Genomic DNA, 12,485 nt, shown 5'->3' with positions numbered 1-12,485 from the left:
TTGGATAATGTGCAGCTGAAGAATAATACCAACAAAAAAAACTATTTTAAGGCAAAATAGAATTAGTGTGAATGTTGTCTCTCTCTAAATCCAGTGTTGACAAGCAACCCATTTAAATTGTAGCAAACAGTGTTGAAATTGGTCACACTGTGTGACCAATTTTAACTACCCAGGCTTTCGTGTGTGTTAGTCACAGTTTCATCAAATGTGCTCGTAATTCTAACATAATTTGATGACTAATGTCTGAAAATGCACCTCTCGTTTAGTCGTTTGTAATCATGCCTTTGGAGTGGAAAACCTACTTGTCGTTTTTGTCATATATGTTGAGGCCCAGGGCATCTATTCCCAACCAGAGCTCAGTTCCTTTCTTGTTCTTGATGTTAAAGTAGTTCACCCCATACATCTCGAGATCCTGAGCTATTTTCAAGTACTCCACCATAGCGTCCTCCCTGCGATGAGGATTCGTGTGCATTGAAACACCTGTTTGCAAGAAGGCATGTATTGACTGGGTTACCTCAGCGTTCCCTTGTGTTCTTGATGCCACACTTGGATTCTTTCCTCCCACTCATTCTTATTCAGTTTGTGCTGCTCTAAAACCCTGGTTTTATCAGCAAAGGCAACACACCGGTTAGAATTCAGATGATAGGATCAAGTTAAAGTTTGTATCCAGAGGATGGACTATAGCTACCTTTGGGGTAGCAGCTTTTCTCCTGTTAGGTATCCTGGTACATGATAATCTTTCCTGAAGTCTCCATGTTTGACCTGAACCGAATAAGAGGCCAACAGCACAGCGGTCTCAGGTGGACAATAGATGTCGTCGTTAAGGATACTCTCTTTTACCTGAAGTTCAGAAAATGCAGTTATTCAATATTCAGTTTTCCTATATTTTGCCAAAAGTCTCTATTATCTTTTGGTCAAACATTGCATGTAAAAAAACTAGTCCGTTTCATTCCACTGAATTGAGCGCCCAAGCAAAGAATCCCATGTGTTTGTGACTCAGTGTCTGTGTTTTGTTAATTGACGATGACTGCAAAATAAGTCATCATGGGGCCAAACAAAGTTGAAAGTACCAGCCTTTTAATAAACAAGGTAAAAAACACTATTAAAAAAAACAACAATAATTTGTAGCAAAGTAAAAAGGTGCTGTCCGCGTGTCTCTCCCATTCCAATCCCTTAAGTAAAGATACAAGTGCACGTTTAATGTTAATTTATTATCACTGTTGTTACCTGACACCATCTCATAAATATACTAGCTCTTCCCCTGTCAGCATGTCAATGTTAGCGTGCTAATGTTTTTTTGCTAGCATTTTTAGCTATTTTTCTTTTACTTTTTAACCTAATAATCATGGATTTCGTTACTTGGCACCATATTGGAAGTACTAGCTGTTCCTTTGTTAGCATGCTCGATAACATTAGCATGCCAATGTTTTTTGGTAGCATTTTAGCTATTCTTGTACTTTTTAACCTTATAATCATGGATTTTGTTACTTTTAGCTCATTTTTAATATTTACAGCTAAAATCATGGATGCTGTTACTTTGTACCTTTTTGAAAGTATGTTAACTTTTCTAACTATACCAACATTTAGCATTTCATGATTCAAACTATATTTCAGTACACCTTTTGCTATGCAACTTTCCACATTTCACTAGCAATTCAACATTCAAACCCTTTCAACATTCAAACTAGTTCAACCTTCATATCATTTCTGCATTCATCTTACATTACATTAGCATTTCAATTCAGTTTCAGCTCTTCAACATTAAAACCATTTCAACATTTAAACTATTTCTGCCTTTATTCTACATTCTATCAGCATTTTAGTTTAGCTTCAACATTGAAGCATTCACAGCATTAACACACAATTCATACAGAAATTATTTCATCTATTTGGATCTACGAGATTTCTTAAGATAAAAATTGCTTTGAATAATTATTTGTCGGACCTTTTGAAACAGATTAGTAGGGCTGAGCCGATCAAACAATATCAATATATATATTGAGATAGACACGTAATCGAAAAATGAAAAATGTGTTCAATAAAACGTTCGATATAGAAACATACATATTTTGGTCAGAAGAAACCGGAAATAATGAAGCATGCTCGTGGTCTGTAACCTAGCAAAACAGGAAGTGCTTAGTGAGCAATGGGAGGGACGTGCTATATAGCCACTCGCAAAACAGTATCAACTATTACGCTTGGTCGGGCAATCTTTCTATCTCTCTGTTGATTCTCTGCATTAAGACAAAACTAAAAATGAGTGCTAAATTGTTGCTAAAACAAGAAAAGTCACTGCGACAGTATAACAGTTTGTTTTTCAAACAGACCCCAGTCCTTGTCCGTTCTCTATTTGGATGTACAGAAACAACAGGTAAGAACTAAAGTGCAGGACTTTATGAAAAAATAACTAACAAAATATAACAAATGTGCTACTTTAAAATAATAATTTGGTCCAATAATATTTTAATAATAATTATTGCACATTATAAATTAATTTCCATACTTAAATGAGCATAACAGTCCAACTTAAATGTTACACAGACCACGTAACCTTCTGGCAGTAAACTTGCAAAACTTTTTTTTTTTCAGGTTTCTCTATGTTTCCATTTTCACATTATGCACCAATGTTACACTTTATTAAGCATGTCTTACTTATTACTTATCTTTGCACCAGAGGTTATAGTTAAGGGTTTATTGTGTTTTTAGAATTGTATTTACATTGATTGATCGAGTGTTTTCCATGGTTGTGTTGACATTTCCTTTCCTTTCTGCCTTGTTAGCTGAGGGGATTACAATAAGAAGAAGGTTACATTTGAAATAAAAATGGTAACATTTAATATCATTTCTTCCTAGTCTATATTTTCTATAAGTCATAAAAAATATCAATAATTTTCGATATCGACCAGTTTAAAAAACTTACATGGTGATCCAGTTTATAACCATTTCACCCAGCCCTACAGATTACTAGCAAATACCGAGGTACCCTCTGTATTCATATTTCTTCCATTTACTGAATAGAAAAGAGTCATGTCTTTTCTAATGTTTATGTGATGCACATGAAATGGCTTTACGTGCACATAAACTCCCTCATGGAAAATCTTAGAGAATTACTGAGTCATCATGAAAACCCCAGAGGTTATTTGTTTTGATTGAGATTCTAGGTTTCTCTGCGCATCTACAAGGTACCACTACTATGTAAAGCAGCATTTTTTTAATCACATACTACAACTTAAAATAGTTTTTCAAGCCCCAACAAGTACTTTTGATTCAGCTTGTAGTTTTGACATGGTTTTAAAGTATTTTGGAATACCTTTGAAGGTGTCAATGGTGCAACTTTTTTCAATGAATAAATAAAGAAATGCAGTCTTTATGTTAAGTTCTCTTGGTTATGTATTGTATGCAATCACTAACCTGCAGAAAGAAGAGACGTTGCGTTGCCTCCTGGATGAGTTCTTCTGCAACATCCTCAGGGTAAAACTTGGCCCTGAACTTAATCAACAAAGGGTTGTCTCTCTTTACATCTTGGGCAGTCACCTGAGATCGGCAACCCACAGCCGAGGGATTCATGAAGAAAAGAGCTAATTAACCTCAATGGATTGACAAAATCATAACCACTGTTCGATCTTCATTTATCAGTATTTGTCGCGGGTGGGGTTTGGGCAACAACACAAACTTTCTCCTCACCCTTTTGTTGAGCTTGAGCCAAGTGGAGTAGCCTTTGCTGTCCTGATACTGAAGCCCAAAGAACCAGGTTTCCCTCAGCCCGATTGTCTTCACTATCTAAACATAACAAAGTCATCACATGACCATACAGTAAGCGTATATGACAAAACAGTGTACCTGATCAAAAAGCTGTTTGCCAGTGGTGCTGGGCAGGATGGCAAATTCCAGCTCAGCGTCCATGCTCGTAACGCGAACATTTATCTGGTACAAAACACAGACAGACACGTATTTGTCACTGGAGAGGTTTCAAGGAACACGGAGAGCAACAAGTGGGTGGAAAATAAGACTATTTATTTATTAGGCTCTTTGAAAATACATTTGTTGTTTTTCGGAAAGGAAAAAAAAGACCAAAAAGAGTGTTCCTTACATTCTTCTGTTCAACCAGGAGCATCCAATCACAAGAGGTTGGTGGGGACTACAATCAAAAAAATGAAGCCCACAGTATATTTTCAAAGGAAGTGAAATTGGAATATTTCAATGATGCAGTTACTGTAATATTGATAAAAGGCCAAAACTAGGGATGGGACAAAATATGGATATCATGATATCTATTATCAGTTATATTATCAGAATCAGAATCTGAAGTACTTTATTAATCCTCAAGGGGAAATGAAGATTTTCAGCACAATCCCATTCAAGATCAGACAAACATTACAGGGAGACAGGACAGGATTGCTGACAGGTCTGCCAACTTCCGGCTCTTCTTACAAAAAAGGTGAGAATCAGGTAAACGATATACAGTAGGTATCTCGTATGGGACAGTGTTTGATTAAAATGTTTACCTACATCATGTTCTAATTTTTGTACACTGCCTCGATTATTGTATGGACAAACATTGCAAGAATTCAAATTAGTTTGCGTATATGTATTTTGAGGAATCAAGTGCCAAAACAAAGACCTCCCCCCGTTGGTGATTCAATGTCTGTGTTGTTTTATAAGAGTGCAAATGCAAAATAAGTTAGCACTGATAAAGTATAAACTAGTGAATTACAAAAAAAAAATACAAATACAAAGGTGGTGTCCGCGTGGCTCTCCCCACCCCTCCTTCCGATCCGCTCATCTCCGTCTTTGCCAACAAAAGTCTTGTGTTTGTTTATCCATTATATCTGTCGTTGATATTTATTTCAAATTTTTTTGTATATCTAAAACTATATTTATTTGCTATAAAAGGGGTTTTGTGTTCATGTTTTTGGGTGTCTGAAAAAAACTAATTGGATTTACATGATTTCTTATGGGAAATCTGATATGAGAAACTTATGGGTCCGACTGTTTGTGAATTAGTGTGAATTATATTTATATAGCGCTTTTTCTCTAGTGACTCAAAGCGCTTTACATAGTGAAACCCAATATCTAAGTTACATTTAAACCAGTGTGGGTGGCACTGGGAGCAGGTGGGTAAAGTGTCTTGCCCAAGGACACAACGGCAGGGACTAGGATGGCGGAAGCGAACCCGGAACCCTCAAGTTGCTGGCACGGCCACTCTACCAACCGAGCTATACCGCCCCAACAGATTGGAACAGATTACGAACGAAAAAAACTGAGGTACAACTCTATTTTACAATACTGTATACTGTAAAGGGGAACTGCACTTTTTTGGAATTTTGCCTATCGTTCACAACCATTATGTTAGACATGATGATGGATGGATTTTTTTAATGCATTCTAACTCGTAAATAAAAAAAATAAAAGTCACTCAGCTTACAGCAGAGCTAATGGGAGGTCCTCTATTCCGCCTATTAAACCCAATAAAAAAACATCCAAAAGGCGCCAACAATACCCCATTTACATTTTGTGACTTGAATATTAATCAAGTATTAGTGATATACAATTGTCGTTGTGGCTTGTGCAGCCCTTTGAGACACTTGTGATTTAGGGCTATATAAATAAAGATTGATTGATTGATTGATTGATTGATATTGTTATTATAAGCGCTAACGCAGACAAACTGTTTATAGCAGTGCCGTGATTGATTAGCTGCTTCCTCATTTCCTTGCTCGTCAACCTTTATTTTGGATCATAAATCATGCCTCTCACTTTGATAGTAGAAGGACAAGGGCATGTGCTGACAAGTTGGTGCACTTTGACAGCCAATTTAGACCTGAAAATGGCGAGAACAACACAAAACGACTTTTTGTTTCACCCCCTTTTCTTCGCAAGGACTATGAGTCATTCTTCATCTAAATGGGAATATATGAGCATCCGAGCAATCTACATCCTAATGACAGCAGACATTGTACAGTAAGTGATATTTTATTATTATTATTTTATTATATAACTAAGGGACGGCGTGGCGCAGTGGAAGAGTGGCCGTGCGCAACCCGAGGGTCACTGGTTCAATCCCCACCTAGTACCAACCTCGTCATGTCCGTTGTGTCCTGAGCAAGACACTTCACCCTTGCTCCTGATGGGTGCTGGTTAGCGCCTTGCATGGCAGCTCCCTCCATCAGTGTGTGAATGTGTGTGTGAATGGGTAAATGTGGAAGTAGTGTCAAAGCGCTTTGAGTACCTTGAAGGTAGAAAAGCGCTATACAAGTACAACCCATTTATCATTTATCATTTATTATGTTTGTTGGCTCTCCTGAAGTCTGCCATGAGCAGTAATCAGTGATTTTGTTAAAAAAAGCGAAAGTTGTGTTGCGCAGTGTATGCTTAAAATGATCAAACTATGTCAATATTAAATGTTATTATGAATGTGCCTGTTACTACATTACATATATACTTACATCATGTATGTACAACCTTAATGGAGGTGTTTGCATGTTTTTTTAAAGGCTTTATAGGCAGAATAGCGCAGCTCCCATAGGCTCCATTGTAAGCAGACTTTTTGATCGCATTTATTAACTGTTTATAATGCATAAAAAAATACATCCGTCGTCATGTCTTTCCTACTGACTGTGAACGTTAGGCAAAACTCCAAAACAAATGCAGTTTTATTTTAACCTATGGGGGTTAAAAAAACAATTCATGATTTCACTTAACAGAACAGCAACAATGCAAAAAATATCACCCATTAAAAATATTTAAATCATTTCGTTCATGTATACATCTCCTTTGCGGGTGTTTTAGTTCATTAGTAGTACGCTGGTCTTCACACGGGCTATGTAGGTTCGAGCCCCGCTCGGAACAAGAGAACAAAACAACGCAGCCGAGAGACAGGGAGAGTACACAATCATTAGAGAGGATGATCTGTTTGTGACTGACAGCTATGAACACCAATCCTTGCATTCTGCCGTCAAAATCGGGCCCCCTGAGGTGGTGGGGTCCCTGGGCTTCAGTAGGTGGCCTTGTGTATGAATGCACCACATAAATGGTAGTTTGACTCATGAAAACCATTAATGTGCAGTTGTACACCTCGGGACAATGATTTGAACTTAATGTGACTCTCCTCATTCTCCTCCATGTACTGTTAATTGTGATTATGTATATGAGCAATGGGCATGTTTATAAGGGGTGTCCTCATGTATTATATATGCAGTGCTGTGCAAGAGTCTTGGGCCACCATTAGATGCACTTTAGCTACCATATTGAACTCCAGTGTTGCGGAATTGAGACAGTTACCAAAACCAAACGGTGAAAATATCAATCTTAACTTAATATTGGTGTTTGTTTATACTGTGCATCATAGCTCATGGAAGATGATGAAAGACATTGGGGAATGGACCGTTCCTTTTATGCCACTCAAATGATAATGGTATATTACCTTGTCTGAGCCTTAATCTCGATCTACTCACCAAAATTTGGTTGCTACTTTTTTTGTGAATGTTGCTCATTTTGTTTGTTCTGTTCACTTTTATAGTGTCCAAATGACTGCTGTGATTATTTACATATCCTTCTGACCACCATCGTCCTCTTGTGTTTTGAATAACAGGCCTATTTTTTCCTGAATTGTGTAACTCCAGTAATAGAAAAAGACTAAAAATATATGTATACTGCAGAGGACAGTGGTTGTCAAGAGGCTATACAGTATTACACTATACAATAATTATTATCACACAGCCACTTATGATAATTCTGTCGTTGTTGTTAAAAATATGCCATGTTAAGTTCAACTATGATTCTCACCCATAGTCAAAACAATATCACTTATTTAAAAGTGTATGCATCGTGTTATGCCGGAAAAGATACCATTTAATAGAACAAAAACAGCATAGAGGAAACTTTCTTCCATCCCTGTTAAAGCAAGACCCTGCTGTCAATAACAACAATAATCATGACAAACAAAAATATTGACATTTCTGGCTTTCATGATCAATTACAATGTTACACCATTTTCTAAAAATGTAATTCCTTCTTTTTACACCTCAAACATCCAGGCAAATGTATATATTCAAACTATTGCAAAAATCCCTCAATATACAAACTAAACAATAAAAAATTGCTACTCACAGTTGACATTTCTCTTTTGTTGTAATCTGTAGTCTGTAGTGAAACGATTCATCTAAGGGACGCTTGTCGCCTTTTCTCTGTGGAGTCATATGAAACTGCTTGCAATACCAACAAGGATTAGACTGAGTGAGAAAGGACCATTGTATTGTTCCCAAGTACTTCTCTCCTATTTAATCCAATGGCAGCCTGGAGCCCACGCATTGCTGAAAGGCAGCCTTCATCTGAGAACACATCTGAGAACACATCTCCTTATCAGGTTTTGGACCAAAGCTTTACTCTTAACATGATTGCACATGCCACGACAGATACTCAACACTTATTTTGCTTTAAAGTTATACATTGTGTTCCGTTTCATCACAAAATGATTGTGGAAATGATTGTAGTATCAGTATCAGATCGCTTAGGCTGCGGTCCTTATCTTTGCTTGGTGGTACTTTGAGTAATTAGATGTTACTTACCGATACTTTTATGTTGTGTTTTAAAGTTAGATGATAGGGATCTAAAGTACGGCCCGGGGGCCATTTGTGGGCTGCACCTTGTTTTTTATTGGCTCGCAACACATTATAAAGACTAAATAATTACATCCCTAGTTAGAACACTATGCAAAAAACTAAAATGCACAGTTAACAGCTGAAATGCACAAGTCTAATTAAATGCTATTGTTAGGCCATGTCTACATTAAGTTGTTTAACCCCTTAAACAAATAATTATTTAGCCTAAGCCCCGTTTCAGCCACACTAAACCAGCCCCCTCCCCCTCCTTGGACAAATTTTTACACGGGTAAGTGTGCCGTGTATTTGTTGAATCTCCGGCACTTAGCTTTGTATGGACTCATTGATCATTTACAAACTGAGTTCGGAGAGGAAGTGACGCCAGAAAGACAGCGCCCCACACAGGAAGTAGCGTCAGAAAGAACGCGCCACAGCCAGCTTCATAATAAAGCGGTTTCGTAACTCGGAGCTAACCACTGGAAATATGGAGGCGAGTCATCCAGACATGCCCATATTTCTCCTTCTTCTACTTGTACAGACGCTTGTGGAAATCACACATGAATACCTTAAGAGAAAGCGATTGCAGCTATTTCGAATACAATACTTCTCAGACCGCAAGAGAACTTTCCAATGTCCAGCCAGGTCAGCTGTGATTCTACTTAGCGAAAAACTTTGTCCATGACCAAGAGAGAATGCGGACTACCGTGGATGTGATAAAAATGGTAGCGTGTGCTTTGTATTACCTAGCCGTCGAGGAAAACATTGAATGCATTTGGACTGGCAAAGCAGACTGTATCAGTTATTGTCCGCCATGTATGTCGCGGACTCAACGTCTAGGTCCAGAGTATATAAAGTCACCAAAAACGAATGGACAATGAAGGTGAAGGCAAAAGAGTGAGGAGTGTCCTGACCAGATATCTAGATCCCTAGTTTGATTGATGTAAAATGTTCTTTATCACATTGTTTACGTGTCTAAAAAAGATGTTTTTAATTTACGATGTCTGAGGTGCGATTCACTACAATAGGGCCCCACAGCCCACTGGATTCCAGTTAATTGAAATACCACAACACTGGATATTGTTCAGATAAGTACATTTAAGAACTTGCACATAAAGCAACACTGGAGATGACTATGACGTGCGCATTTTCCGCGCCGGCGGACGGAGGGGGGCGGGGGTCTTAAACGGTGGCACTGTTGTGTGTGGACACGGATAAGGTTAGGTGTGATTTACCCTGGATAACCTTATCCGGCTTAGTGTAAATGGGGCATTAGTGTGCTAATAGTTAGAATGTGTCAATGCATCAGATACCAAGTTTTATAACTATGAAGCATAGGCCTACGCATGCAAAATTTGCTAAAAAAAAGTTAGCATGTTAAAGTAAGCATGTGTCAAGTACGACGTTATATAACTCTGAGGCATTCGGCTGTAAAATTAGCCCCAAAAAAAGTTAGCATGCTAATGTTGTCATGCCAACAGTTAGCATGTGTCAAGTACCAGGTTATATGACTCTGAGGCGTTTGGCTGCGAAATTGGCTAACATGGTAATGTTCGTAAAGCTGACTGAGGCTGAGCCAATCAGGGGCCACGATACTGAACAGCGCGGTCTGGTTGTTTTGGTCTCGTCTGGTAGCCAATACTTCTGTACTATATTCCATCCATCCATCCATCTTCTTCGGCTTATCCAAGGTCGGGTTGCGGGGGAAGCAGCCTAAGCAGGGAAGCCCAGACTTGCCTCTCCCCAGCCATTTCGTCCAGCTCCCCCCGGGGGATCCCGAGGCGTTCCCAGGCCAGCCGGGAGACATAGTCTTCCCAACGTGTCCTGGGTCTTGCCTGTGGCCTCCTACCGGTCGGACGTGCCCGAAACACCTCCCTAGGGAGGCGTTCGGGTGGCATCCCGATCAGATGCCCGAACCACCTCATCTGGCTCCTCTCGATGTGGAGGAGCAGCGGCTTTAGTTTGAGTTCCCCCCGGATGACAGAGCTTCTCACCCTATCTCTAAGGGAGAGCCCCGCCACCCGGCGGAGGAAGCTCATTTCGGCCACTTGTACCCGTGATCTTGTCCTTTCAGTCATAACCCAAAGCTCATGACCATAGGTGAGGATGGGAACGTAGATCGACCGGTAAATTGAGAGCCTTGCCTTCCGACTCAGCTCCTTCTTCACCACAACGGATCGATACAGCGTCCGCATTACTGAAGACGCTGCACCAATTCGCCTGTCGACCTCACGATCCACTCTTCCCTCACTCGTGAACAAGACTCCGAGGAACTTGAACTCCTCCACTTGGGGCAAGATCTCCTCCCCAACCCGGAGATGGCACTCCACCCTTTTCCGGGCGAGAACCATGGACTCGGATTTGGAGGTGTTGATTCCCATCCCAGTCGCTTCACACTCGGCTGCGAACCGATCCAGTGAGAGCTGGAGTTCTTGGCCAGATGAAGCTATCAGGACCACATCATCTGCAAAAAGCAGAGACCTAATCCTGCAGCCACCAAACCAGATACCATCAACGCCCTGACTGCGTCTAGAAATTCTGTCCATAAAAGTTATGAACAGAATCAGTGACAAAGGGCAGCTGGCGGAGTCCAACCCTCACTGGAAACGGGTCCAACTTACTGCCGGCAATGCGGACCAAGCTCTGACACTGATCATACAGGGAGCGGACCGCCATAATCAGACAGTCCGTTACCCCATACTCTCTGAGCACTCCCCACAGGGATACAGGGTACACGGTCGAATGCCTTCTCCAAGTCCACAAAGCACATGTAGACTGGTTGGGCAAAATCCCATGCACCCTCAAGGACCCTTCCGAGAGTATAGAGCTGGTCCACAGTTCCACGACCAGGACGAAACCCACACTGTTCCTCATGAATCTGAGGTTCGACTATCCGGCGTAGACTCCTCTCCAGTACACCTCAATAGACCTTACCGGGAAGGCTGAGGAGTGTCATCCCACGATAGTTGGAACACACCCTCCTGTTCTCCTTAAAGAGAGGAACCACCACCCCGGTCTGCCAATCCAGAGGTGCCGCCTATATTGATATTTCAAATTCATTTAGCCATTGCTATGCTTGAAATGCTTAAAGGCCTACTGAAACCCACCACTACCGACCACGCAGTCTGATAGTTTATATATCAATGATGAAATCTTAACATTGCAACACATGCCAATACGGCCGGATTAGTTTACTAAAGTGCAATTTTAAATTTCGCGCGAAATATCCTGCTGAAAACGTCTCGGTAGGATGACGCCTGCGCGTGACGTCACGGATTGTAGAGGACATTTTGGGACAGCATGGTGGCCAGCTATTAAGTTGTCTGTTTTCATCGAAAAATTCCACAGTATTCTGGACATCTGTGTTGGTGAATCTTTTGCAATTTGTTCAATGAACAATGAAGACAGCAAAGAAGAAAGCTGTAGGTGGGAAGCGGTGTATTGCGGCAGGTGTTGTGCCGGATAACGCACCCCCGCCGTAGAATGCACCCCCTGACTGTTGTGCCGGATAACACAGCCGGTGTTTCATATTTTACATTCCCGAAAGATGACAGTCAAGTTTTACCATTGGCCTGTGGAGAACTGGGACAACAGAGACTCTTACCAGGAGGACTTTGAATTGAATACGCAGACGCGGTACCGTGAGTACGCATGCAGCTGCGGCTTCCAAACATTTGATCGCTTGTCTGTACGTGTGCGCCGCTATGTGCATATCACGTACATAACTTTGGGGACTTTGGGGAAATATATGTGCTGTATGAACTTTGGGGAGGTGAACGGTACTTTGGGCTGTGGGATTGAGTGTGTTGTGCAGGTGTTTGAGTTGTATTGGCGGGTTATATGGACGGGAGGGGGGAGGTGTTTGTTATGCGGGATTAATTTGTGGCA

General features: G+C 40.5%; 1 protein-coding gene across 8 annotated transcripts in view; it reads right to left on the bottom strand.

Annotated features, from left to right (window-relative positions):
* The window catches only part of LOC133575344 (moesin-like), a 36,071-nt gene that overhangs the window by 22,842 nt on the left and 744 nt on the right, over window positions 1–12,485 (bottom strand). Inside the window, exons 2-10 of one of the 8 annotated variants that reach the window (XM_061928010.2) lie at window positions 8,269–8,342; window positions 8,110–8,186; window positions 4,091–4,138; window positions 3,841–3,924; window positions 3,685–3,780; window positions 3,412–3,534; window positions 689–840; window positions 515–598; window positions 303–449 (exon numbers count right to left, since the gene is read on the bottom strand). In XM_061928010.2, the coding sequence (XP_061783994.1) occupies window positions 303–449; window positions 515–598; window positions 689–840; window positions 3,412–3,534; window positions 3,685–3,780; window positions 3,841–3,924; window positions 4,091–4,138; window positions 8,110–8,118 (743 nt within the window). In that variant the 5' untranslated portion in view covers window positions 8,119–8,186; window positions 8,269–8,342. Of the gene's footprint in view, window positions 1–302; window positions 450–514; window positions 599–688; window positions 841–3,411; window positions 3,535–3,684; window positions 3,781–3,840; window positions 3,925–4,090; window positions 4,139–8,109; window positions 8,343–11,531; window positions 11,635–12,485 lie in introns of all 8 variants that reach the window. The other 7 variants (XM_061928008.2, XM_061928007.2, XM_061928009.2 and 4 more) reach the window with 7 other exon arrangements.

This window comes from Nerophis lumbriciformis, linkage group LG35 (genome assembly GCF_033978685.3).
Source record: "Nerophis lumbriciformis linkage group LG35, RoL_Nlum_v2.1, whole genome shotgun sequence".
NCBI classification, from domain to species: Eukaryota; Metazoa; Chordata; class Actinopteri; order Syngnathiformes; family Syngnathidae; genus Nerophis; species Nerophis lumbriciformis.
Note: the sequence above shows the minus strand (reverse complement) of the source record. Positions and strands in the feature narration are given on the sequence as shown.